Source organism: Echinops telfairi, unplaced genomic scaffold (genome assembly GCF_000313985.2).
Source record: "Echinops telfairi isolate 266 unplaced genomic scaffold, ASM31398v2 ScPeMD7_18;HRSCAF=68, whole genome shotgun sequence".
Taxonomy (NCBI): domain Eukaryota; kingdom Metazoa; phylum Chordata; class Mammalia; order Afrosoricida; family Tenrecidae; genus Echinops; species Echinops telfairi.
Window position 1 is genome coordinate 12,405,048 of NW_022103915.1, and position 23,428 is coordinate 12,428,475.

A 23,428-nucleotide genomic window follows, 5' to 3' on the forward strand; every position below is an offset into this window, starting at 1 on the left:
TTTGAAAGAAAGGAGGGTTGATTTAAAGCATTCCAGCATTGTGTAAATCGTACAGGCCTTTGTGGACATGGCCAAATCATGGTGGTGGAATGTGGGTGGCTGATGGTTGGGTGATCCTGGCCCGGTGGAGTCATTCCACCCACCTTGGGGAGTAGCTGCTTGCGATGACCTAAGGACTCCCTTGGGTGGTCAGGAGCAGGAGCTGTTACTCTAGAGTCCTGGGTTCCAAAGCTCTGTTTAAATACACACCAGGCACACTGTGGACGAGAGACCGCTTACCATGTGTCCTTTCCGTGGCTCTTCCAGATGTCGACGAATGCCGGACCATCCCTGAGGCCTGCCGAGGAGACATGATGTGTGTTAACCAGAATGGCGGCTATTTATGCATCCCTCGAACCAACCCGGTGTACCGTGGCCCCTACTCAAACTCCTTTTCGACCCCGTACTCAGGCCCATACCCAGCGGCTGCCCCGCCAATTTCAGCTCCAAACTACCCCACGATTTCACGGCCTCTCATATGCCGCTTTGGCTACCAGATGGATGAAGGCAACCAGTGTGTGGGTGAGTAGTGCCACCGAGTGCCTCCCCACCCTTACTGTGTTCCCTGAGCCCAGCATGTCCGACGCAAATGAGTTGTCAGCTCCTATTCCACACACGCAGCAAATCAATGGCTTACTTTCGGTAGAGTCAAGCTGTTCATCGGAGCCTATATCTCTGGGTCTCCTCTTGCCTTGGGGTCACATGCAAAGTTTTTCCAAAAGTCAACTCCCCCTTTATGGCATTTTGTTTTGTTTTGTTTTGTTTTTGAGTATTATATTTTCATTTATTACTTATAGGAATGTAAAGCCCCAATTTAATAACAAACACATTTGGGTAAATGTAGTAAAGTGAATTCCAGAGAAAAGAGCGAGAAAGCCCCCCCTACTCCCACCCCTAGGAGTGGCACATATACTCCGGTAACAGCAGACGCCCTAAAGGTTAACTGGGAGCCAAGTGCTCACCTGGCCAGGAGGCGCCTTACAGATGGGGACGCATGACAAGAATAGCCCCTGAGAGGAAGGAGACTTCACAGCCATGGGGCCCCAGGAGTTGGCCAAGAGTGGGACCCAGTGAGTTCCGGTGTTTGGTTGGCCAGTGTTTGGTTGGCTGTGTGTGAGCATAGGTAAAATCAGAGACCTTACAAGGACATGCTGCGCAGAAAGACAAATGGAAGTGTGAAGACTTGCTGCTCATGCGATTGGGAGACTACTGGCCCAGCCAGTGAACTTGGTGTTGATCCAGTGCCAGGGCTCTTGGCAACTGTTGGCAAGGTGGTGCTGTTGTCTTAGAGGGGGGCCTGCGGGGTGTTCATGCTCCGGACATGCATTTCCATTTGGGCATGTGCAAAGAATATGCAAGGAAGTGCCCTGTGCTCCAAGGGAAGGTGGGACCACTTGAACCCAGCTCCCAAAGTTAGTGTGCCAGCCAGGGCGAGGCAGGAAGAAAGAGACCGCGCAAGAGTGAATGCAGGAGGCTGGCTGCGTTGCTGCACAGAGCAACAGTGGGGGACCCATCAGGCCTCGCACCGAAGCTCTGGTGGAGGAGATGCTGCCTTATAATGCGGCAGAGCCCTAGACCATTATAATTGGACAGGACTTTACCAATCTGTATCTCTAGACTCTTCACAGAGGTAGGAGGGCCATCCCAGTGGCTCCATTTTCCCCACTGCATCGCATGACAGCTCCCACCAGGTAGAAAGGACGCCAAAAGAACATGCAGAGAGAAAGAGATAAGGTGATAACGCTTGTGGAAGAGAAGACCTGCCCACTTGCCTGCATATTAAGTGAGGCTGCGGTGTCATGGGGAGCCCTGGTGGTGTAGTGGGTTACGCTGTGAGCTGCTAACCTCAAGGTCTGTGGTTCGAATGCACCAGGTGCTCCCATGGGGATAGAGGAGGCTGTTTGCTCCCATAAAGACGTACAGGCTCAGAAACCCAAAGGGGTAGTTTTGCGTTGATTACTGTGAGTCGAAATCAACCCCCTGGCATTAGGTTCGCATTTTGGTTTGGGGTGTGACGACACTTGCAAGGCACTCTAGCTTTGGGGCCAGGGTTAGATGGTCGGGGTGTTAGCTGTGCTCCCCAGTGTCCCGGGCAGCCCCACCCTTGGATAACACTGCTGGGAAGTGTCCCCTCCCTCCCACAGACTCTCCCTAGGATCCCAGTGCCCTTGAGGACGAGCAATGGCTTGGAGCCCTTGGCATCCCTGGTCCCTGTGACATCATGCAGTTTGTGGCCGTGAACCTGGCACAGGGGGACGCAGGGCCTGCAGACTGGTCCTTTGTGTAAACAATACAATCTAGGAGCTCTCGCGAGGTCTGGCAGCGGGCCCGTCCATTTCCAAAGGGTCCAGCATTATGCATTCATATGTCCAAGTTCTTTCTTCCTTCCCTTTGCCCCACCCCGCCCCTCCATTTCCTCAGGCCCTGCACAGACCCTCTGGGCATTGTCAGCAGGGGCCTTTTGCAGGATGGTAGGGGGAGAGCGAGACAGGGGAGTGTCCCCACAGCTCCTCCCAGGCACAGAGGTGGCATACAGGAGAAACGTTGAGAAAAGTCAAGGAAGGGAGTCTAGACCAGTCATTCCCAGGAGGAGGGGGATGGTGGGCTACGGTCCTGTGGACCTCAAGTGAGCAGCGTGAAAATCGGGGGTGGGGTTCCCCAGGAAGGTTGGTGTTCTTAGAGAGGAGGCAGCATCCCCAGGGGGGTCATCTCTTCCTCCTGGTCACGTAACAAAAATAAAATAAACCATGTCAGCACCAATAGCCATAGCAGGAGTTTCAGAAAATATTTCCCAGCGGTCCCAGGCGGGAGGACTGTAATTACGTGTGTTGTACCAATGAGCCCTCATAGGCCCAGAGAGGTTAAGGAACCTGGTCAAGGTCACACCGCCAGTGAGGGGCAGAGCCAGGACTTGAACCCATTTAGGAAACTGAGACTCAGTGAGGTCAAGGCTTGCTTAGGACCCCACAGGGAGTCGGTACCAGAGCCAGGAATGAAAAACAGGCCTTTTCTTTGTTCTTCGGACACTGTTTTTGGGTTGTTCAATGAAATGCTCTGTTCTGCAAAAATGCTGCCCTAGGCAGAAGCAGAGCGAGCATAAGGCACACTCACCCCCCAGTCCCTGGCTTCAGTCTTTATTTAAATGTAAGGCAAAGCCCAGTCAGTGGATCGTCTCCTCCGAAGACGTCAGAGAGTATTCCAGAAATAAGGCTCCTTAAGGCAAAACCAAAAAGTCCCACAATACTATTGTCAACCCTAAAAACTCACTGTCACCAAGTCGACTCCGAGACGCATGGCGACCCTCCAGGACAGGGCAGAACTGCCCCTGCGGAGGTTTCTCCCTCTGGGCGGCGGGTGGATTTGAGCAGCTGCCCTTGTGGGTAGCCCACCAGGCCACCAGGCCTCCCAAACTTCCCAAGTGATCAATGATGCAGATAAAAACCAAGCCCAACCCATTGCCTTTGGGAGGCTGCGCTCCTGGGGGCCCCGATTTGACCTGAGAGGCACTGAGTCCTACAGGGTGGCTTTGGGTGCCCTCACCGGGAAGCTGGTCGCCAGCCCTTCCCTTCATGCACCACGGGGTGCGTGTCAGCCACTAGGCTCCTGCTCGCGCTCTGCGGCAGACCGCTCTCACCACCCCGGGGCCTTGAAGTGAGGCTTGGATGTTTAAAGCTCATATAGATGGTGTTTCAACAATGGTATCCTATAATAATTCAGTAGGCTCATTTATAATGACCAATCGTTTGCATTCATTTCTTGGATTGTCTCAAACAGGAGTAGTCTTTTCACTTGGTTTGTTTAAATCTGGTCCAAACAGGGCTAGAAACCATGTTTTGTTGACAAGCCTCTAAAGTACCTTCTCATCTTTTGGGGTTCCCTTGCCACTGATGTGTGGAAGAAGCGGAGTTCTTTGTCCTGAAGAATTTCCTACCCACGGAATCCTTCATCTCTGTCTTCTCTTTTGACTGATAGTCATACTAAGTGGGGGGGAGGGGTACAAATTGGGCTGCTAACTGCAAGGTCAACAGTTGGGAATGACCAGCCAGCTCTGAGGGAGAAAGGCGAGGCTTTCTGCTCTGTGCAGAGTGACAGTCCTGGCAACGCTCAGGGCAGCACTATCCTGTCCTGCAGGGTCGCCATGAGTCGGACGGACTCCGTGGCAGTGAGTAGCACAGGCCTTGAATCCAGTCCATGATCTGACTCTGATTAGAAACTTCAGGCAAGCTACCCTGTAAGTAGAGTCCCGAGTGACACAAAGGGACTATGAACGAACAGGTTGGTGGTTCAAGTCCACTCAGGGGAGCCTCAGAAGAAAGGCCTGGTGGCCTTCTTCAGAAACCCCATGAAGAGCAGTTCTGTGCACACCGGGCCAGCCTGAGTTGGAACTGACAGTTTCATAGGTCGCGTCCCTGCTCCCTGGTTTTGTCTGCCTTGAGAAGCAAATGGACAGCTTCTTACTTCTGGTTACAAAACTGCTTTCAAGGAAGGGCCTTCTCTATTGTGTCCAGGGCAGGGGCCTGGGCAGAGGCCAAGCTGGCCAGGGCCAAGCTCTGTGCTCCAGGCCCCAGGGCACCCCGCCCAGCTTCCCTCTCAGCTTCCCTGTCAGAGGTCACTCTCCTCAAGGTCAAGTTGGCTCCCGGTGGAGACCACAGTCTCCCAGAAGCACATGAGGATCATTGAGTATGGCTTTGCAGACCGGCTGAGCAGGGAGCCAAGATGACAGCCCATAAGCCCAGGACGTTCTGTGTCGTTAGGAAAGCTGACCTATCGGCCTGGGGAACCCTCCGAGGTTGGTGGGGCTCAGCCCCTTAGGACGTGCCACCTAGATTCTGGGGAGCTATAGTGGCCTGCTTCTGTGGGGCCGGGGAACCAAGCTGACGTGGTGAACTGGCAAGGAGGAGGGGTTGCCGGGAGGGGCTGCTCACCCATCTAGAGCCCAACCAACGCCCAGAATAAAGACAGAACCAAACGCATAGGAAGCTGGCCAGGAGCCCTCCCGGAGTCAGAGAGTATGGGGTAGACGGGGCCTGAAGACTCAGGCCCCGAGCTGAGCCGCTGCAGAGGGACCAGGATGGCATGGTTTGGAGCCTGTGCCAGGAGCTTTCTGGTCCTGCATGCTGTGCCCGAGAACAGCCCCTTTGGCAGAGGTCCCTGTGGGTGGATGTCACTTGTCTCTGTGAGCCTGTCCCCTTGGGGCTGCACTTGTCCCCTCTCTGAGGGGATAGTCCAGTTTGGGTTTTCAAGCCGAGCCAGCTTCAGGACGCCCTCCGGTTGCTGGCAGCAGCAAGGGCTCATGAAATGTTTTGCTGGCGAGAACAGCCCTTCACAAGAGCTGGGCTTCACCAGGGCTGGCAGGAATTCCTCGGTCATCCGTGCAATTACAAGCAATCCCTTTCCTCTCCCCTCTGGCCCGAGATGTCTCTGTTGAGCTCAGGCCACTCTCGCAGGCAGGGAGCACTACATCTGGGTCCATTTGGAAGGTGGACTGGGTTGGCCTGAGGCTTTCTCTTGAGTGCGTTGTCCTGAAAGCCAGACAGTATTTATTCAACTGATATTTTCAGAGTGCCGATTTGGTGCCAGGGTCTGGCCAGGGTGCCAAGGCAGACAGAGAACGTGCTCAGGGCCACGTGGCACTTGCCAGAGCTGGTGCTCACGGGCGGGGATTACACACGAGCTCTAGCAGCAGAAATACCAGGCTTTCACTCGTTGTTGTCACTCACTGTCACATCCATTTCGAGTCACAGCCGCCCATGCGTGTGTGTGTGTGTGTGTGTGTGTGTGTGTGTGTGTGCAGAACTGACTGCTCAGTCGGGTGGTCAAGGTGGTGACCTCTGGGCAGCAGATCGCCAGGCTGTTTCCACTGCCCACCTTTCAGTGCTTCCCCCTTGGTGTCACCCAGGGACTTGGGCAGTTAAGGCGGCTGTTGAGCAGGCCCGAGACTGTGGCCACGAGAAGACAGAGACTGGGAGGCTGTGTCTGGGGCAGACAGGGCCAGGGCCAGCTGGGAAGCCAGGCAGGACTTACCCTGATGTTGGCTGAGCTACTTCCTAGCTGTGGAACCTGGGCCTCAGTTTCCTTGTCTGTGAAATGGGTATCGCAGACCCCCAAACTCCATAACCAAACTCACCGCCATGGAGTCGATGTCTACTCATAGGGACCCTGTAGGGTAAGGTGGAACTGCCTCTGTGGGCTTCTGAGACGGAGGCTCTTGACGGAGTAAAATGCCACATCGTTCTCCCAGGCAGCAGCTAGTGGATTCGAACTGTTGACCTGTGGTTCGCAGCCCAATCGCAGAGCCCACTGCGCCACCAGAAATGCCCCGCCACACGTCTGCACAGTTTGTCCATTAACTGGCTCCTGGGAGAGTCTTGGGGGTGGCCCTGGGGTCTGGTGATGATAAGCTATAGACAGATTTGTGGTGTCTGAAACATATCAAAGGCCTTGCCCTTAAAACGGTCCATATGCCCCACAGGGACAACTCCAGGGCCCAGGCACATCCATGTTGCAGGCTGTGCAGGCCGAGCCTCGCTAAGCCCCGGATGAGGCTTCCGTCAGAATCCACTGACCCACCTGGCCTAATTTAGATTGTGGGCCCCCAGAGGCTGAGGCCCAGGCAAGCAACCCCTCGGCCCAGGGCCTGTGGCAGCACAGAGGGGACACTACTTTCCTCCTGATTTTCCACACAGCCTGTGGCCTCTGGCCTGCACTGTGACCTGAAGCCAAGCCCCAGGGTGAGACAGGCGGGGACAGCCAACGTTCTTTGAGCCACTGCTGAGGATTGAGTAGGCTGGGGGATGGGAAGCCGCATAGAGGGGGCTCTCTCCACGGCCCCGGGTTGGCTTCCTTTGCCCCATGTAGCCCGGCCCTGGCTTCAGGTCTTTTGCATTCATTTTAGCTGGGTGGTCACTGTGCGAGTGACTCACCTTCTCTGCGTCTCAGTTTTCCCACCTGTAAATTAGGGATGGTCACTCCCTGCCATTCGGTCCACAGGAGTAGAAAGCTTCATCTTTCTCCCAGGAAGTAACTGGTTCATAACAGCCTCTGTGGCATACTTTAAAAAAAAATAAAGTTTTTGTGGTGGTTTGGGCCATAATTTACCGAGCAGACTGGTTTGCCATTCAACAATCCATGCCAGCGGTTTTTGGTGACACTGATTACGATCCCCTCCACGTGCCCCTCCATGGCATGCTTCCCATCGCCTCCCTGGGCTTCCTGTGGGCATCCCTTCTTTCGGGGCCCTCCTTCCTACCTCCCGAGCTTTCTCCCTGGGTGAACGCTGCCCCTCCGACCTGGTCCGGCCGATTGTTTTAAGGAGTCCTTAGCTCTCTGATGTCCTCGCTCTCCATATAGATCTAACTGTCCATTGCCTGGCTGAAAGTGGGGCCCTAGGGGTGAGTGCCCTCCCAGGCATGAAGGGTGAGTGAAGATCATCATCTCTGGGATTTCTACCAGTGATTCTCAGATCTGGAAGCCTGCTACTTCTTCATGGTTTGGGGTTTTGTTCCACATTCTTCTCCCATGCTATGCAGGGCCTCCTATTTTGATCCCCTTTCTTAGTGGTTGGCACTGGTAGCCGGGCACCATCTAGTTCTTCTGGTTTCAGGGTCTTGGGAGCTGGTGTCCGCGTGGTCCATTAGTCCTTTTGGACTGATTGCTTCTTTGCATCTTTGATTTGTGGCGCTCTTCTCTCCTCCTGGTGGAGAAGGACCCACAGTTACTCGCCTGCTCAGAACACTCACCCAAGTAGGACGTAGAACATTATCTCTATGGACTGTGTTAGCTGACCTAACGTTTTATTATTTCTAAGAAGATGAGATTGGGTCTTAACCCTGAGTCCATGGCCAGAACTCGGAGAAACCAGGAATTGGGATGGGAACACTCTGTGTTTTTCCCGCTGATCTCTTCCCTGAGCTTGCACATGACCTTCCGTCATGCAGGCAACACGAACACGGGATTGTTTGCAGGACCCGTGATGCGTCAACACACACACACTGGTCTTTGCTCCTCGCACCGTCCCAGTGACAGTTGGTCGGTAATCACGTTCTCTGCCTTCACTGTGACTTCCAGGTGATGAAAGGCAGTAGCGCAGCTGTCCGGTCTTCTGCTTGAGTGGCTGATCATGAAGCACTTCTCTGATGCACGTGTCTTAAAAGCTAGTGTGATAACTGCCTTTCAAATAGCACCAGCTTCTCTCTGAGCCCGGTGAAGTTTGTCTGCGGCAATCAAACACGTTCTTCTGAGGAGGGATCCCCAGGTTTCATCTTCCCGCAAAACAGAGTTGTGGCATATGCCCGAAAGGTTTGCTTTCCCTGGACCAGGTGGTTTTTCTCCGGGCCTGCCAACGCAAGAATGGTCTCCTGTCCTGCTGCTTCCCAACCTTTAGAGAGCACGGTGCAGATTGTTGGCCTCCAACATGGCTGGGCTTTTAAGGAGGAAGCTCCTTCTGGGTAGACTCTAGCCAGCTTTGGAAACTCCCGCGACCTGGGTCGGGGACCAGTGCCTTGACCCCTCCGGAGTGCCGTGTGGAGCCCCGTCTGTGGGACCGGACCCAGCCCTTGGTGCCTTTGTGCAGTCATTCACGTCCCCAGAGCTTAGCCTCATCTCAGTGACCAACACGTTTCTCTTGGCTCTGCCCTTGTGTTTCTTGGGCTGGTTGTGTTTCTCTTAATTATGTCCCACTCTGGAATTAGCCAGCTGTACATGTTAAAAGCAAGCGGTGTTGCCAGAGGGTGGCTGGAATGCGGACCTCTTGACGGCAGGCTCATCCAGCTCTGCTTCTGATGATGCTGGGAAAGGGGGTGCCTTCCCAGAGGGCGCCATCAACGGCCCCGTTGGGTTGCAAACAGCCTGGAATGTCAGAGCCAGGGCTGAGCCAATGATTTAGCCACGTGGGTTTTAGATTAGGGGGAAGTTCATGTAATGGTTCTTCTGGAAGCAGCTTGAGGAGGGCAAACATGGTGACACAGAGGAAGGTGAGGGTACCTTCTCTTTCACCGTGAAGGCTGATTGCACATTTCTCTTCCACCACGCCCTCGGTAGGGTGGGATCAAGACACCACTGTGAACTCTAGAACCGAGTCACCCACACGGGTGCTGTACATGAACTGGCAGCCCCGGTAGCTGTTCTCCGTGTCTCTGATCCACTTGTTGGCTGGTGTCAGGAGGGCGTCTGGGGCTCCCCTCCCTCACCCCAGCTGAGGTGGAAGGACCTGGGAGCTGTGTGTGCCATCAGAAGTGGATTCAGTGGACACAGAAAACAAGTCAACAGCCCAAATAACATATGAATGTCAGACCCTGCTTTACGGTGAGTGCGCGTGTGCATACGATGCCACTTTAATTGCAGTGATACATGATTGGTGTCGTTAGGTGCCTTGAATTGATTCTACCTCAGAGTGACCCAGTGCACAGCAGAGCAAAGCACTTCCCGGCCTGGCGCCACCTCACATTGCGTGAGCCCAGTGTGGCAGCCACTGTGATATTCTATCTCATGGAGAGTCGTCCTCTTTTTTTTTGCTGACCCTCAACTTGACCAAGCATGATGTCCTTCTCTGGGGACTGGCCCCTCCTGACAACGCGCCCACAGGTGTGAGATGAGGTCTCAGCATCCTCACTTCCAAGGAGCTCTCTGGCTGGACTTCTCCAAACAGGCTTGCTTGCTCTTCTGGCCGTCCATGGCATCGTCGATAGTCCACACCAGCACGATTAGCCAAAGGCATCGGTTCCGAGGCTGGCCTTATTCAGTCTCCAGCTCTCACATGCACACAAGGCAACTGAAGATAGGATGGTTTGGGTCAGGACCTCACAGTGACTCAGGTGGTTTTGCTTTTTGGGGGGAAGATGTCCTTTTGCAGTAGATTTGTCCAGTGCTCTACATGGCTGGTTTCAGAACTGCTGCTTCTGTGAGCATTGATCATGGGTCAGCATGGATGAACTCCTTGACTTCTGTCTTTTCTCCATTTATCATGATGAGACAAGACTCCTCACAGTGATTACTAATATACAAGAATTACTTATTCATTCAGCTGTGCAGATTGTTGTCTCCTGTATGTTGCGGTGTAATCCACACTGAAGGCTGTAGTCTTTGATCTTCATCCGTAGGTACTTTAAGTCCTCTTTGCTTTCAGCAAGCAAAGTGTGTCCTGTGCACATCGCAGGCTGTTGGTGAGTCTTCATGGACTATTGGCTCAATGGAATCAGTAAGGTGAAAGGATACATGCCTGATGCACACCTTTCTTGATTTTAACCCAGTGTTCTAACAGATTTATGGGGATCCCATAGTGGACATTCCCACCTGCGAGGGACTGTCAGGATGAGCTAGTGGGGGCTGCCAAGGCAGATATCTATACTTTGTCCCGGAAAATGGGCTGTAGTGCAAGCGGTTTTAACTGCCAGGGGAGTGACACTGAGTAATTTTTTTCCTCTGGAAAGGGTTGAATTTGTGGTTTATTATCTCAGAGTTAGGGGGCCTCTGTGTTAGAAGAAGTGCCTCTTGGATGCTGTCCAGTTTCTGCATGAGTGCATTTAAGGGTTCTGGTATTCCCTTTCTTCACAGTGTCTCACACACACACACACACACACACACACACACACACACTATCACATATCATTGCATAGTCAATGAAACACAGGTAAATAGCTTCCTGGTATTCTTTGCTTTCAGTCAAGGTCCACCTGACATCAGCGATTCTGTCCCTCATTGTGTGTCCTCTCCTGAATCCAGCTTGAATCTCTGGCAGTTCCCTGTCAACGTCCTGCTACACCAATCTTCCACTTATCTCTGGCAAAGTCTTACTTGTGTGCAATGTAACTGTTGTTCAATAATTTCCACATTCTGTTGGATCATTTTTATTTGGAATGGGCAAAAATGTGTACCTCTTCCCCTTGGTTGGGCAGGTGGCTTTCTTCCAGTGGTCTTGCCATAGACAAGTAAGCTCTTCCAGTGGTGTCTCCTTTTGTTGAAACAGCTTAACTGGTATTTATTTCATCAATTCCCAGATCCTTGTTTATAACCAATACCTTCAGTTAAGCTTGGACTTCTTCCTTTAGTACGGTCAGTTCTTGATATGTGCTACCTCTTGAAATGGTTGGATATTGGCCACTTCTTTTTGGTGCAGTGACTCTGTGCATTCCTTCTATTTTCTTGTTGTTGCTGCCTCTGTCATTCTGTGCTTTGACCATAGGATCCTTCAGCAGGACAACTCAAAGCTTGACTTTTTTCTTCTTTTACCTTGAGAGATGCCAAGCCTTTCCTCTCCTATCATCCAGATCTTTGTAACTTTCATTGTAATCCTTGCTTTCTTGATCTACCCTTTGAATTCTTCGGTTCAGCTCATTTGCTTTAGCATTTCTTCCATTTGCTTTAGCTATCTGTCTATGTTCAAGGTCAACATTCAATAAATTAGCAATCATTTTTTATGATGCCAACAAAAGCCTCATGTAATCACTAAATAATCATCCCAAGTTTAACATATAGGTTTAGGAAGAGAAAACAAAAACCAGGTGCCCATGAGTCCATCCCACTTCATGACCCCAGATGTGTATCAGCTCACCAGTGGGCTCCTGGAGTTTGCAATGGCTCAGTTTTCAGAAGTAAATTGTCAGGTCTTTGTTCTCGGTAGGCTCAAACCTCCAACCTTTTGGTTAGCAGCTGAGCACCAAGAGGTCTTTATTTTCCTGAAGAGCTGGAATGAGTGCTTTATTGTCTGTGAATTCCTGGAACATGGAACCATGCAGTGGGAAGAGAATGGGTGTTAGACTCAAGCAGAATGTAGACTAGAATCCCGCCCCTGGCTCAACACTTAAAATTCATTGTAAGAGGGATTCTGATGGTTGCCTCGTGGGATGATTTAGGGGGTTAGCAAAGGCCATGCTGAGTGCTGAAGGTTGAACGTATATCAGTGGAGCCTCGGGACTGCTATAAGGACAAACTGATCTGCTTTGGAAGAAGTATGGCCAGAGCGCTCCTTAGAGGCAAGGATGGCAAGACTTCGTCTTATCTACGTACTTTGGATGCATTGTCAGGAGAGACCAGTCCCTGGAGGATGGCTTGGTCATGCTTGGTCAAGTGGAGGGGCAGAGAAAAGGTGGACGGCCCTCGATGAGATGGACTGACACAGTGGCTGAAGCTATGGGCTGAGGCGTGGGAACGATGGTGAGGATGGCGGTGGCAGGACTGGGCGTCTTTCTTTCTGTTGTGCATCGGATCGCTGTGGGTGAGAACAGACTCCGTGGCACCCTGTAGTCGGTCTCAGTCCCCAAACAATTGTTGCTGCTTCTCTCACCGGTCTGCCCTGGACTAGTACCTGTAAGCTTTTATGACTGGGCACCAGTGGAATCCAACTGGTAGCAAGTCCAGGGTTGTCAGAGTAGAACTGTGATTCATGTGGCTGTCAGTGGTTTTTGTTTGTTTGTTTGTTTTGTTTTCCTCTAAAAGAGATACATCCCAGCCTCATCCTTTAGCAGAGAGCTCGCTCCAAGATGCTACAGGCCAGAATTCAGTTCATCCCATAACGAACGAGGACAGGAAGAACTGGATTACTTTACTGCAACTCATGAACAGTTTACCCTGTGAAAAAGCGCCCAAGGAGAAATGGTTGAAGCCAGGTTGTCTTGTATGGGAGGTGCTGGCTGCCAGGACCCACTGCCAACCAGGTCCAGCTCTTCGCATAACTCCAGAGGGCGCCCTCTAGTCGGACCCAATGCCATTGGAACCCCTGGAGGGCTGCCACCACCCCGAGGCTCCTGCATGTCTTGGATAGAGAGGAGCAGCCCCAGGATGGGTCCCCAGACTGCCTCCCTGGGGGGCTGGCAGGAAAAGGACATTCATCGGATTCCTTGTGTCCAGAGGGCTCCGACATCAGACTGGGCCCAGGGACTGACCTCCTGTTCCTCTTTGGTGTTCCAGAGCCAGGCCAGAGGGGAGATGGGGACAGCCGGGGCTGGCTCCAGCCCCGATGGCCAGCCTCCACACACTCTTGAGGGTGCCGAAGCGAGGGGGGCTGGTGAGCTGAGGTCAGGGAAGCAGTCATGCCGAGGGGGACTGTCGGGGCCTCTGACTTCCCTTCAGATGGAAACACTTGATGAAACCCGGCCTGCGGTGCTCTCTGGATGTCACATATTTCACTGGTTGGGACATTCCCCCAGGAACAGTGAGGTCAGACAGAACCGACTTTGCATCCGGATCGCTGTGAACTTGGCGTCTTCAGCCGTTCTCCTGGGGGTGGTGGTGGGAGGGGGGATCATCATCGAATGAAGACGCTATTGTACTACATGTTACTACCTGAAGACACAGAACCCCACCCCCTGGATTCTGCTTCCTGACGGCTGGGAAGAGACGACACATCTGTTTTCTGCATCAGAGCTGAGTGAGAGGTGGCCACTCTGCGGGGCTCACTGGGACCCACACCAAGCATGATGGGATAGGGTTGCTAGGGCAGCCAGCGAACTCCGAGTGAACTTAGGAGTGACCACAGTATCCTGTACTTATCCTCTTGGGCCGTACTTCCTAACTGATTAATAGCTGGCCTGTGATGATTGATCTCACATCACTCTACCCAGCCAGAACTTGCTGCCTTGCTCACCACGGTGTTCTCAGTGTTGACCAACTGTTGGCGGAGTGGGAGAGCCACTCACGGTCCAGTGCACTGGACTCGAAGGAGCGGGAGGAAGCGATGATGTCCCAGGCACAGTTGTCCGCGTGGTTGACTTTAAGACCATGGATTGAACGTGTTCATTTGGCATGGTCAGTTGAATGTATGGAGTCATTTACTACTTGTATGTTCGGTTCAGCACCGGGCTCACCGAGGTTACATAGGCCTCGTCACCCTCCCAGGGGGTGTAGAGGGTCTTGGCAGGAGCCAGGGTGTGGGTGGCAAGGGAGATGGTACCTGACCTGCAAGGAACTGCAGCCTCATGTAAGTGGACTGGGACAGGGATAGGTGGGGGCCTGGGACTGGCCCTTCCTGGAGTGACCTCGGCAGGACGCATCCCTCGGGACGGACTTCACACAACTGCACATGGATGCGATTCAACGGATTCCACACAACTGTACATGGATGTGATTCAACGGATTCTTTGTGCCCAATACAGCCAAGTGCGGGGAGGGTCCCTACTGGAGGAGCTTTCTCACTGCGGAGAGGATGTGAGTGGGGTTTTGAAGGCAAGGAGGCACATCACTAGTTCAGACTCGAATCAGCATCCATAGGGACCCAGCGCGTGGGCTGTGCTGAGCGCAGAGTGCTCCGGGCGCTCTCCACACCACGCTCCTCGTTGCCATCGAGTCTGTGCCGACCCGTGGTGGCCCACAGAGCAGAGCAGAACTGCCTCCGGGGTTTCCCACACTGTAACTCTTCATGGGAGTAGAAAGCCTCATCTTTCTCCCCCGGAGCAGCTGGTGGTTTTGAACTATTGACCTTCCAGTTTGCAGCGCCACATTTAACTCACCAGGGCTCCCAGGTGCTCTAGGAGTGAGTTCTGCTCAGGGTAAGGAAGGAGGCAATGCCTTCCTGAGGGCTGTGGTAACAAAGAACCGTAAACCGAAGGGCTTACAAGAGGAGGCATTCCGTGTCTCCCAGCCTGACGTCCAGGATCTGAGTGCAGGCTGGTGGCAGGGCTCTGTTCTCTCGGAAGGCTGCAGGGGGAGATCCTTTCTTGTCTCTCCCAGCTGCTCGGTACCCCAGATGGTAACCCCATGGTCACCGGGCCATCGCTCTTCCCTCTGTGTCTCACACCACTCATCTTGGAGTTGGACCGACCCGACTCTTGTCCAAACTCACATGAACTTGCTGTTAAGTGTCGTCCAGTCGATCTTCAACCCGTCGTGATTCCATGCAACAAGGCGGAATTGCCCCCATATGACTGTCCAGGCTGCCATCTTTGGGGCGGAGTCCTAGTGGTGTAATGGGTGATGCATTGGGCTGTGAACTGCAGCGTCGGCAGTTCTAAGCCACCAGTCCCTCCATGGGAGAAAGATGGGGCTGTCTGCCCCCCTAAAGACTGACAGCCTCAGAAACCCCAGGGGAGCAGTCCTACTCTGCCTTATAAGGTTGCCGTGAGTTGGAATTTACTCGACACAGTAGCTACTTTAATCTTTAGGGGAGCGGATGGTCAAATCTTTCTCCTGTGGGGCTTCTCCTTGAGTGATCATCTCGTGTGCTGCTAAGGCTCCTTCAGACGCGATCAGGTGTGGTCAGGGTGGTAGGGCTGAAGACGAGGGCTCCTTCACATTATCTTAGCTGAAAACAGCTTCACAGGTTCAATTTCCCAACAAGGCCCTGGTTACAAATGCCAGGGGCTAGGATTTCAACCTAGGCTTTGGGGGGACACGCTTCCATTCACAAGATGGACTGTGCCCGTGCAGAGAAGATGGGGAGACTCTAGCTTACTTTGGGTATGTTATCCAGAGGGCCCAGTGCCCGGAGAAGGGCGCATGCTTGATAAAGCAGGGGGTCAGTGAACAAGAAGGGACCCTTGACCAGATGAATGGACACAATGGATTCAAAGAGCACAATTGTGAGGGTGGACACCAGGGTCTCTCTGAGCAGGACCCAACCTGGTCGCACCAAGCAACAGCCGTGCCAGGGCCTTCTCATGAGTCTCTGAAGACTGAGCAGGGTTTTCATATCAAAGAGGGAGGAAGGGTGGGCTGGGGCGAGGAAACAGCATGGACAAAGGCATAGAAGAAAGTTAAGTCCGTGACTGGCTTAAAGAACGCGGTGCAGGCCAGCCAACAGTGCATGAGTACTCACCTGCCCCTGCATGCCACTGTGTGGCCGGGACAAGGCCAGGTGGGCAGGCACAGAGTGAGAGGTGAGTGTCTACGTGCCCACGTGCTGCTGGAACAAAACGCACCATCAGTTTGTGTCGTTGAAGAAATGCTCTTCTCAGTTTAGGAGGCCAGACGTCTGCATTTGGGGTGTGTCTCTAGGGGAAGGGGCTTCCTTGTCCACGCCGTCTAGTAGCTGCCAGCAACCCTTGGCGTCCAGGGGCTTCTCAGAGGCTTCTGTCTCCACCATTGCTCTTCTCCCTGCTGTGTGTCTGCCGTTCTTATAACTGGGGACTAGGTTTATGACCCACCCTACACTGGCATGACCTCATGGACATAACCGAACCCCCTTCCTCATCCTGTATCCCAAGAAGCTCGTGTCTATAGGTACGGGGATGAGGATTTCAGCACACATTCATGTGGGGGAAGGGGGGGGGAGGGTGCGCAATCCAATCCATAGCAGCGAGGCTAAGAAGGTGGGCATGAACTTGATCTTGAGTGTCACAAGGGTGACTTGGGCTCTGTTGTGTGAGTGCTGGTTTCTGAGTGGGGAGGTGGCACACTGTCATCTGAAGAAGGCTCTTGAAGCCGGGGGACAGGGGATCGGGGTCTTGATCTAATGCCATTCTCACTGTGTAGTGTTGCTCCAACCTCTTCTCCTTCCGGGGCTCCGTTTTCTCACCCTCATACGTGGGGCTGATGTCGCGAAGGTTCCCTCTCGCCCTGCCCACTCAGCATGCGTGGGAAGATGTGTATGACGACCAAGATTTCTTGTATGCTAAGACCGGAGACTGGTGAGCTTATCATTGGAGGCCACGCTTTGAGCCTCCCTCTGCCTTTGAGGTAGAGTCCTTTGTGAGTCCCTTCAGGAGAGGGGCAGCCGTGGATACACCTTACCCCAAATCCAACTCTGCCGTTGGGTCACTGATGACCCCTAATGACCCTGTAGGACAGGGTAGAACTGCCCTGGTGGGTTTTCTGGTTTACTATCACTCTTGGCGGGAGTAGAAAGCCTCGTCTTTCTCCCTTGGAGAGATTGGTGGTTTTGAACTGCTGACCTTGCGGTTAGTGAAGCCCATCTTATAACCACTACACCACCAGGACTGCACATAACCAACCCATGTCAGCGAGGCTAAGAAGGTGGGTGGGAATTAGACTGGGGACCTTGAGTGTCGTGAGCTTGACGAGGAACAGTGGTTTCTGAGAGTCCATGGGTTTGGGGGAGTCCTTGTCCAGGCTTTTCTTTCTCATCTGAATTCGTCTGGAAGCTGAGCAGAAACCTGTTGTCCTGGGTGACCCTACTGGCATTTGAAATACCAGCATCTTCCAACATCACAGCACATGCAGTCACCACAGTAGGACAGACTGACAGACGGGGATGCTTTTCAGGCTTTAGCCCACTCCCACTGGGGTGATTCTGACCCTGTCTTAAGCAACAACTCTTCCCGGCAGTCACTCGCAACCTGGCCCTTCACGTTATCTGTAACAGGTGGTGTTCAGACTCAGGTGTGGATGAAAAACATCTAAAGAACTTCAGACACAGGTTTCGTGGGCTCATCCCCAGCAACTCTGGAGGTCTGGGCTCTCGGGGGGGTGCTGGTGCCCCTGGGCTGGGAGCCATTCTGCTGGCAGGGCTGACTGCCCATCGTTTACACAGGCTTTGCTTTGTGTCTGCGTCAAGTCTTAGCTGTAAGACTCCCTGCTGTAACCCTGGCACCTGGGTCAGGACTGGGACTTGGTAAATGTCTGTTAGATGACTGTTGGCCAAAGACTCCCTGGGGCTTTAGAATAGCCATGAACCTGAGAAGGAAGAAGCAACTCCTTGGTCTGAGCTACTTGGTATAGCCTCTGCTCCTCTTCTTCCCCTTGTCCACACTCCAGCCGTGGCTAAGGCTCATCATGAATTACGAGTGTAGAGTGCATGCTGATGTTCATAAAACCCCAGGTGAAGGAATTGGGCTGTGTTCAAGGAGGGTTGAGGATGGCGGTTGGAAAACCACCTGAGTGATAGTTCCCTGAGTCTGCCACATCTTGGTCTGTGCTTAAACCCTGAAGCTCACCCCATACGTCAGCGGATCGGGAGTTGTTCATCCTTAGTGGAAGGCCCAGGGTGGGCAGGGGAATGTAGTCCATGGCTCTGGGCCAGGCCTTTCCTCTGTGATGATCAGATTGACCCAAGCTGAAGAAAGCTTGAACTTGGGCATGTTAGCACCACGTTCCAACAGACTGTTTATCCCAGCCCAGACTCCGAGTTATGAACCTCGTTGAATTTTCAGGGTAGGTGAATTAACCTTTTATGACTGGTGTTCACAGAACACGTCTTATAATCCCCTAAGGGATACTTGCAGAACCCCGAAGTGTCTGAAGCTTCCTACCCGTTGGTCTCAGAAGACCCAAGTTGAGATTTTGCCCAACTAGAACTGGACTTTGACTGTCAACTTGGGCCTGTTCTGACAACAAGGAGTGGAAGGGATGGGGGGGCGGGGGGAATTATAGTTGCCCTAAAGCAAGCGTGGTGGACAGAAGGGATCCAGTGGGTGGGCTTGGGCTCATGTTTCCTCTTCAAGTTAAGGGGCAGGGTTCCCTGGAGAAACTGCGGGAAGTAGGAGTGGGAGAGGGGAGGATGCTGGGAGTCAGGATCCAACACGGAGCCACCATGGACTAAGTGTGAGAGGAGCCGGGGAATCAGGAAGATATCAGAGAGAAATCTGGAGACCAGGGCTGTGATATGGTTTGGTCAAGGCCACCAAGCAGGTCATTTGTAGAGCTGAGGTCAAGCCCAAAGTCCCTGGATACCTGATCCCAGAAAACCATGTTCTGTTGTGGGAAGAGACTGGTTTAGAAGGTGAGTGACCTTGGGCAGGTCACTGCTCTTGCTCTTTCAAAGGCGGCTGTGTATGAAGAATTCGTTTAGATCCTTTTTTGGGAGGCACTGGGGATACCCCAGGAGCACCCCAGGGGCTCAGCTGGATAATCCTAGGGCACTCAGATTCTGTTGCCTTGTGCTAACCCTGGCATCAGGAATAGGGTCTACTGTGGTCACAGTAAGGTGAGCCAGGGATAAATCTGAATGACCTTTCTCAGGGGAGCGCATGGCCTGGACTTCAGTTGCTTCCATTAAATTGTTCCCTACCCAACTCAATTCCCTGGACTTACAGAGCCCCAGCCTCTCTTTCTGTAAGCCACCCGCCCGTCCTTTCCATATTTGAGCTCAGGAAAGAGTTGTCCATCGAATCAATGCCGCTGGTAACAGGATCTTCACACACACACACACACACACACACACACACACACACACACACACACACCTGAGACCCTGGTTCTTGAGTAGGCAGATGAGCCACCAATGGGTTAAGGAGCCGGGAAGTTGCGAAGACCTTGGAGACAGAGCAACTTGGCTCTTTGCTGTCCTGCGGAGAGGGCTGCCAGGGCCACATTCCAGCCCAGCCCACTGACCATGGAGAGGCGTGTGGGTTCCAAAACCCAACCCCGTGAGCCACACGCACACTAATAGGGTCTCATCAACAAGAACCCTGAAGCAGATAAATGGCTCGTAGGGTGGGGAGCAGCCTCAGGGTGGGAGGTGCCCGGGCCCAGGCAGGAAACCCACCGGGCACTGTCTGCTTCCTTTGGGGGTGACCCTGGGGAAGTCGAAGGCCACTGGGCACGGCATTACTTTTCCTCATCCCCACTGCCCCGTCCTTGTGCAGTTTCTCCTTGGCCTCCTCCCGAGGTTTTCATCACCCTCCTGAAAATGCTCCTGCCCCATTGACCTGCTCTTCCCCCCCCGAGTTGCTTGCACCCTTCTGGGAGTTTCTCGCGCTCTCTGTGGTTTAGTGGCAGGGTTCTCTCCTTCCCTGTGGGACACCTTGCTCGATTCCCAGTGGGGGCACCCCATGGTGCTGTCGCGCGTCTCTCAGGGGAGGTTTGTGTGTGGCCATGATGCTGAACAGGCTCCAGCAGAGCCTCCAGACTAAGCCGGACTAGAAGGCAATGCCTGGCAATCTATTTCAGAAAACAAAACAAAAACACCAGCTGGTGAAAACCCTCTGGGTCAAGATGGTCCGATCCCCGATGTGGTCCAGGGCATAGAGCAGGTAGCATTTTATGCCCTCACGCAGTCAGGGGCCAACTTGATGGCCATGAGCAACAACGGCAACAACTCTAGACTTACGGACATAAGAGCCTCAACCTTGGACTGAGCTCCCCCAATGATCCCGAGAACGGAACGGGAGCAGGCCACACTTCCTTGTGGTATGCACCAGGCTGACTGGATCGGAGCCCCAATGGCCCACCACCAACCGTCAGACTTAGAAGAATGTCGGTGTTCTCGCCTTCAAGCCTTAGTTGTCTTTGTCCCCCTCTCCTGTCCCTCACACCCCATTTGCATCGAGACTCCGTGTCATCACATTTGTTGATGGGTCAGCTGTCCAAGAGAGTGGGGTCCCAAGTGTTGGGCAGACAGGAAGAGAAGGCGGTCAGAAAACAGCAGCTAGAGCCGCCCGTTGCTGTGGTCCAGTGCATTCATCGGCTGAGTGGAGCTACTGCTTTACAAAGAGGAGAAGCTCTTCCCAGCCCTCCCGCCTTGTTTAACCACAACGGGTCCCCCAGAAGCATGCTGGGTGTTCAGCATGCTTAAACCCTTGGCCTTCAAAGATAATGACTTCTTTGGCCAGTCTTGAAGAAACTCTTCAATCGTTCTTAAATAACGGACTTCTTTTGGTCCAGCTTGATGGACACTCCTCCCTCCGCCCCCAGTCTGGCACCCTCTGCCAAGAGTCTGGTGTGCTGTAGAGCACAAACGCTGTTTCTCTAGCGCTTCGGGGTGTTCTTCCCAGGATCCCAAGCCACACACACACACAGAAAGCCTGCCTGGGCAGAAACAGCTGGGTTTGTGGCGACTGGGGTTTGAAAAACAAGCAAACAAACCAAAAACCATTACAGTGCCAATCATTTTCAAGCACTTTGTTCCCCAGAATGGTATATGGGGAATGAGGAATGCACTGTCAGATAAGGCAAGCCACCCATCCTCATGAGAAGATTCTTGGGAGGATTTGCTCTGAAACCCCCCCTCCCCTCCTACGCTTCCCGTATGCTCTACGTCTTGGCTTCCCAGTGGGCAGAGGGTGTTAGGCATGTCTGCCTGTTGATCCCTTCAGCTTCCAAGTCAGTCAGCAGGGACCTAGGGATGCCTGAGTCCTTGGGCAATTGCCGCTGCTCCGCTCCTGGCTCTCTTTTGCAAACTTGGGTGTACGCCTCAGCATGAGAGACCTGGGAAAGGCTGCTGCAGGCTGACGCCAGCTGCAGACAGCTCTGTTCAGAGGGGACTCTCATGACTTACCCTCTGAAACGAAGCCACCCGGTTATTATATTCAACTTGTGGGCGAGCAGGTACCCACGTTAGCACTCTGTCCTTTGATGACGCTGCACGGGAAATTTGAAAACATTTGTGTCCTAATCAGGGCTCTGGGCTTACAAGCAACAGAAAGCCGGCTCCAAGCGGCTGAAGTGAAACAGCAAACCCACCATGGATGTTTGACAACTGCACATGTAACATAATTTGGTTTTGTCTCTCCTGTTCCTAACTGAAAGTCCAGGGCTAGGACGAGCTTCAGGCATGGCTGGATCCAGGGGCTCAGGTGATGCTGCATGGCATTCTCTGGTTTGGCTCGCCTAGCTTCAGTTCCTGTCTCAGACACATAGGCCTTTTCACGTTTAGGGGAGGCTCTCTCAAGTGGGTCCTGGCTAATAGCGGACCATTTAGCAACCCAGCAGGGAGTGCCTCAGTCCCCAGAGCTTTGGGTTCCCAAGTCGATTTGGCCTACTTCCCCACTTTCAGAAAACAAAACTTACTCAGTTCCCACCCCACCCCCGCCGGCAATGAAAAGCTTTTGTATTATACTCCACAATCCACCATAAAGTGTCAGTCTGGGCTTTTGCAGGCCTCTGGGCCATTCCAGCACCCCTCCTCCAGGGGGCGGCATCACCCACCATGGGAAACACTGTCCAGAACTCTGACCATGGACTTGGCCGACTGATGTCCAGCTTGGCTCATATGGCGATCAGCATGACCATCAACAGGTGGGGCACTGACTTACTAAGCCGACATTATAAATCCACCCCTGGAGCCAGTGAGGGGGCTACACACATGGACTCAAAGTGGGAAGAGGTGATTCTTCAAGGGAAAATTGAGTACCGTTATCAGGTGACGGGAGATTGGGTGCTGAACAGGCAAAACCTGGAACAGAGGACTAGAATTCTGTTCTGAGCTGACTGTGACAGACAGTGGCAGATGTGTCCAACAGCTGATTCATGCCCCCCACCCCAACCCACCCGTTTAACCCTAGGGAGTGACCACCAGTAAAGAAAGAAGGAGGCTAACCTATCCACCTGTCCCTGGGTGGCAGGTGCCCACACTGCCTTCCAAAGTCAACTGCCTCATCAGCAATGATTGGGCAGCCAAAGTCATGATAGAAATGTTATTGTGCTTCCAGTCAAGGAGCAATCCTTGACTGAATTACTGACAACATTTGGACTCTTTTGGTCTTTCTTATACTACCTTCCCCCCAAAACTCAACCAAACTCTCTGCTATCGAGTTAATGCTGACTCATAGTGACCAGATCTGGCTCTCTGAGACTGTAACTTTATGATAGTGGAAAGCCCAGTCTTTCTCCCATGGAGCTGCTGGTGGTTTAGAACTGCCAACCGTGTGGATTGCAGCCCAATGCATAACCACCATATGACTCGTTTGTTTTTTTTTTAATCCAAGTGTTTTTGTATGAGGGAAAGGAAAGTTTCAGGTATTCTGGTCTCCAAAAGTTCATGCTATTTCTGGATAGCATACAAGGCTGCACAGGAACCATGTCGAGAGTTTTCGACTCAATGCCAAAAACCACGTGGAGAGAACACTGGAACAGGAAGCCACTCATGTGGAACCAGGAAATCCCAGAGGCCAAGAGCATGTGGGCTGAGAGGACCAACAGGGCTTCGGCTGTGCACAGGCGAGAGTCCCACCTCTCTTGCAGAGCACACCGGAACAAGAGAGGACCCATGACTCTTTTAGGTAAAAATAAGCCAGAAGAAAACCAAGAATGGTAGATTATCACCCTAAGCAGGCATCATCTTCATAGTCTCACATCACGGTATCTCACAGCTTCATGCAGCGGTACCCTGGCCGGGCACCTTCACCAGCTGCATTTGCAGATGCAGAGCTGTGAGTCCTTCTCCATCTCCTTGCGGGAACTCGAGGGGTGGCCTTTTAATCTCTGCCAAATCTGCATGTATTCCTAATATCATTTTTTGGTGCCACTTCTTTGAAGCAAGAAATACTTCCAGAGTCTTATGAGTCTTATTAGTAATTTGTAAAGAACCAATTCTTGGATCTGTTGATCTTTTCTATTTCATCTTAATTTCTAGTTTGCTTTCTATTTCATTAATTTCTGTTCTCACCATTACTTTTATATTATACCCACCCCCAATTTATGGACTACCTCATTATCTGACATTTCACATTTATAGCAATTGTTAAAATTCTGCACATGAAAGGCATCTGTCTGACAGTGAGGCTGTGAGAGGAGGGAGGCTCGAGGAGCCCTGACGGTGGTGGATCAGGTTATATGTTAGCTT

At 52.7% G+C, this 23,428-nt stretch overlaps 1 protein-coding gene across 1 annotated transcript in view; it reads left to right on the forward strand.

The window, feature by feature from the left end:
• Nucleotides 1-310: 310 nt before the first annotated feature.
• Nucleotides 311-23,428, forward strand: part of FBLN5 (fibulin 5) — a 68,737-nt gene continuing 45,619 nt past the window's right edge. Inside the window, exon 1 of the mRNA XM_013003688.2 lies at nt 311-561. Within this exon, the coding sequence (XP_012859142.2) occupies nt 351-561 (211 nt within the window). The 5' untranslated portion in view covers nt 311-350. The remainder of the gene's footprint in view (nt 562-23,428) is intronic.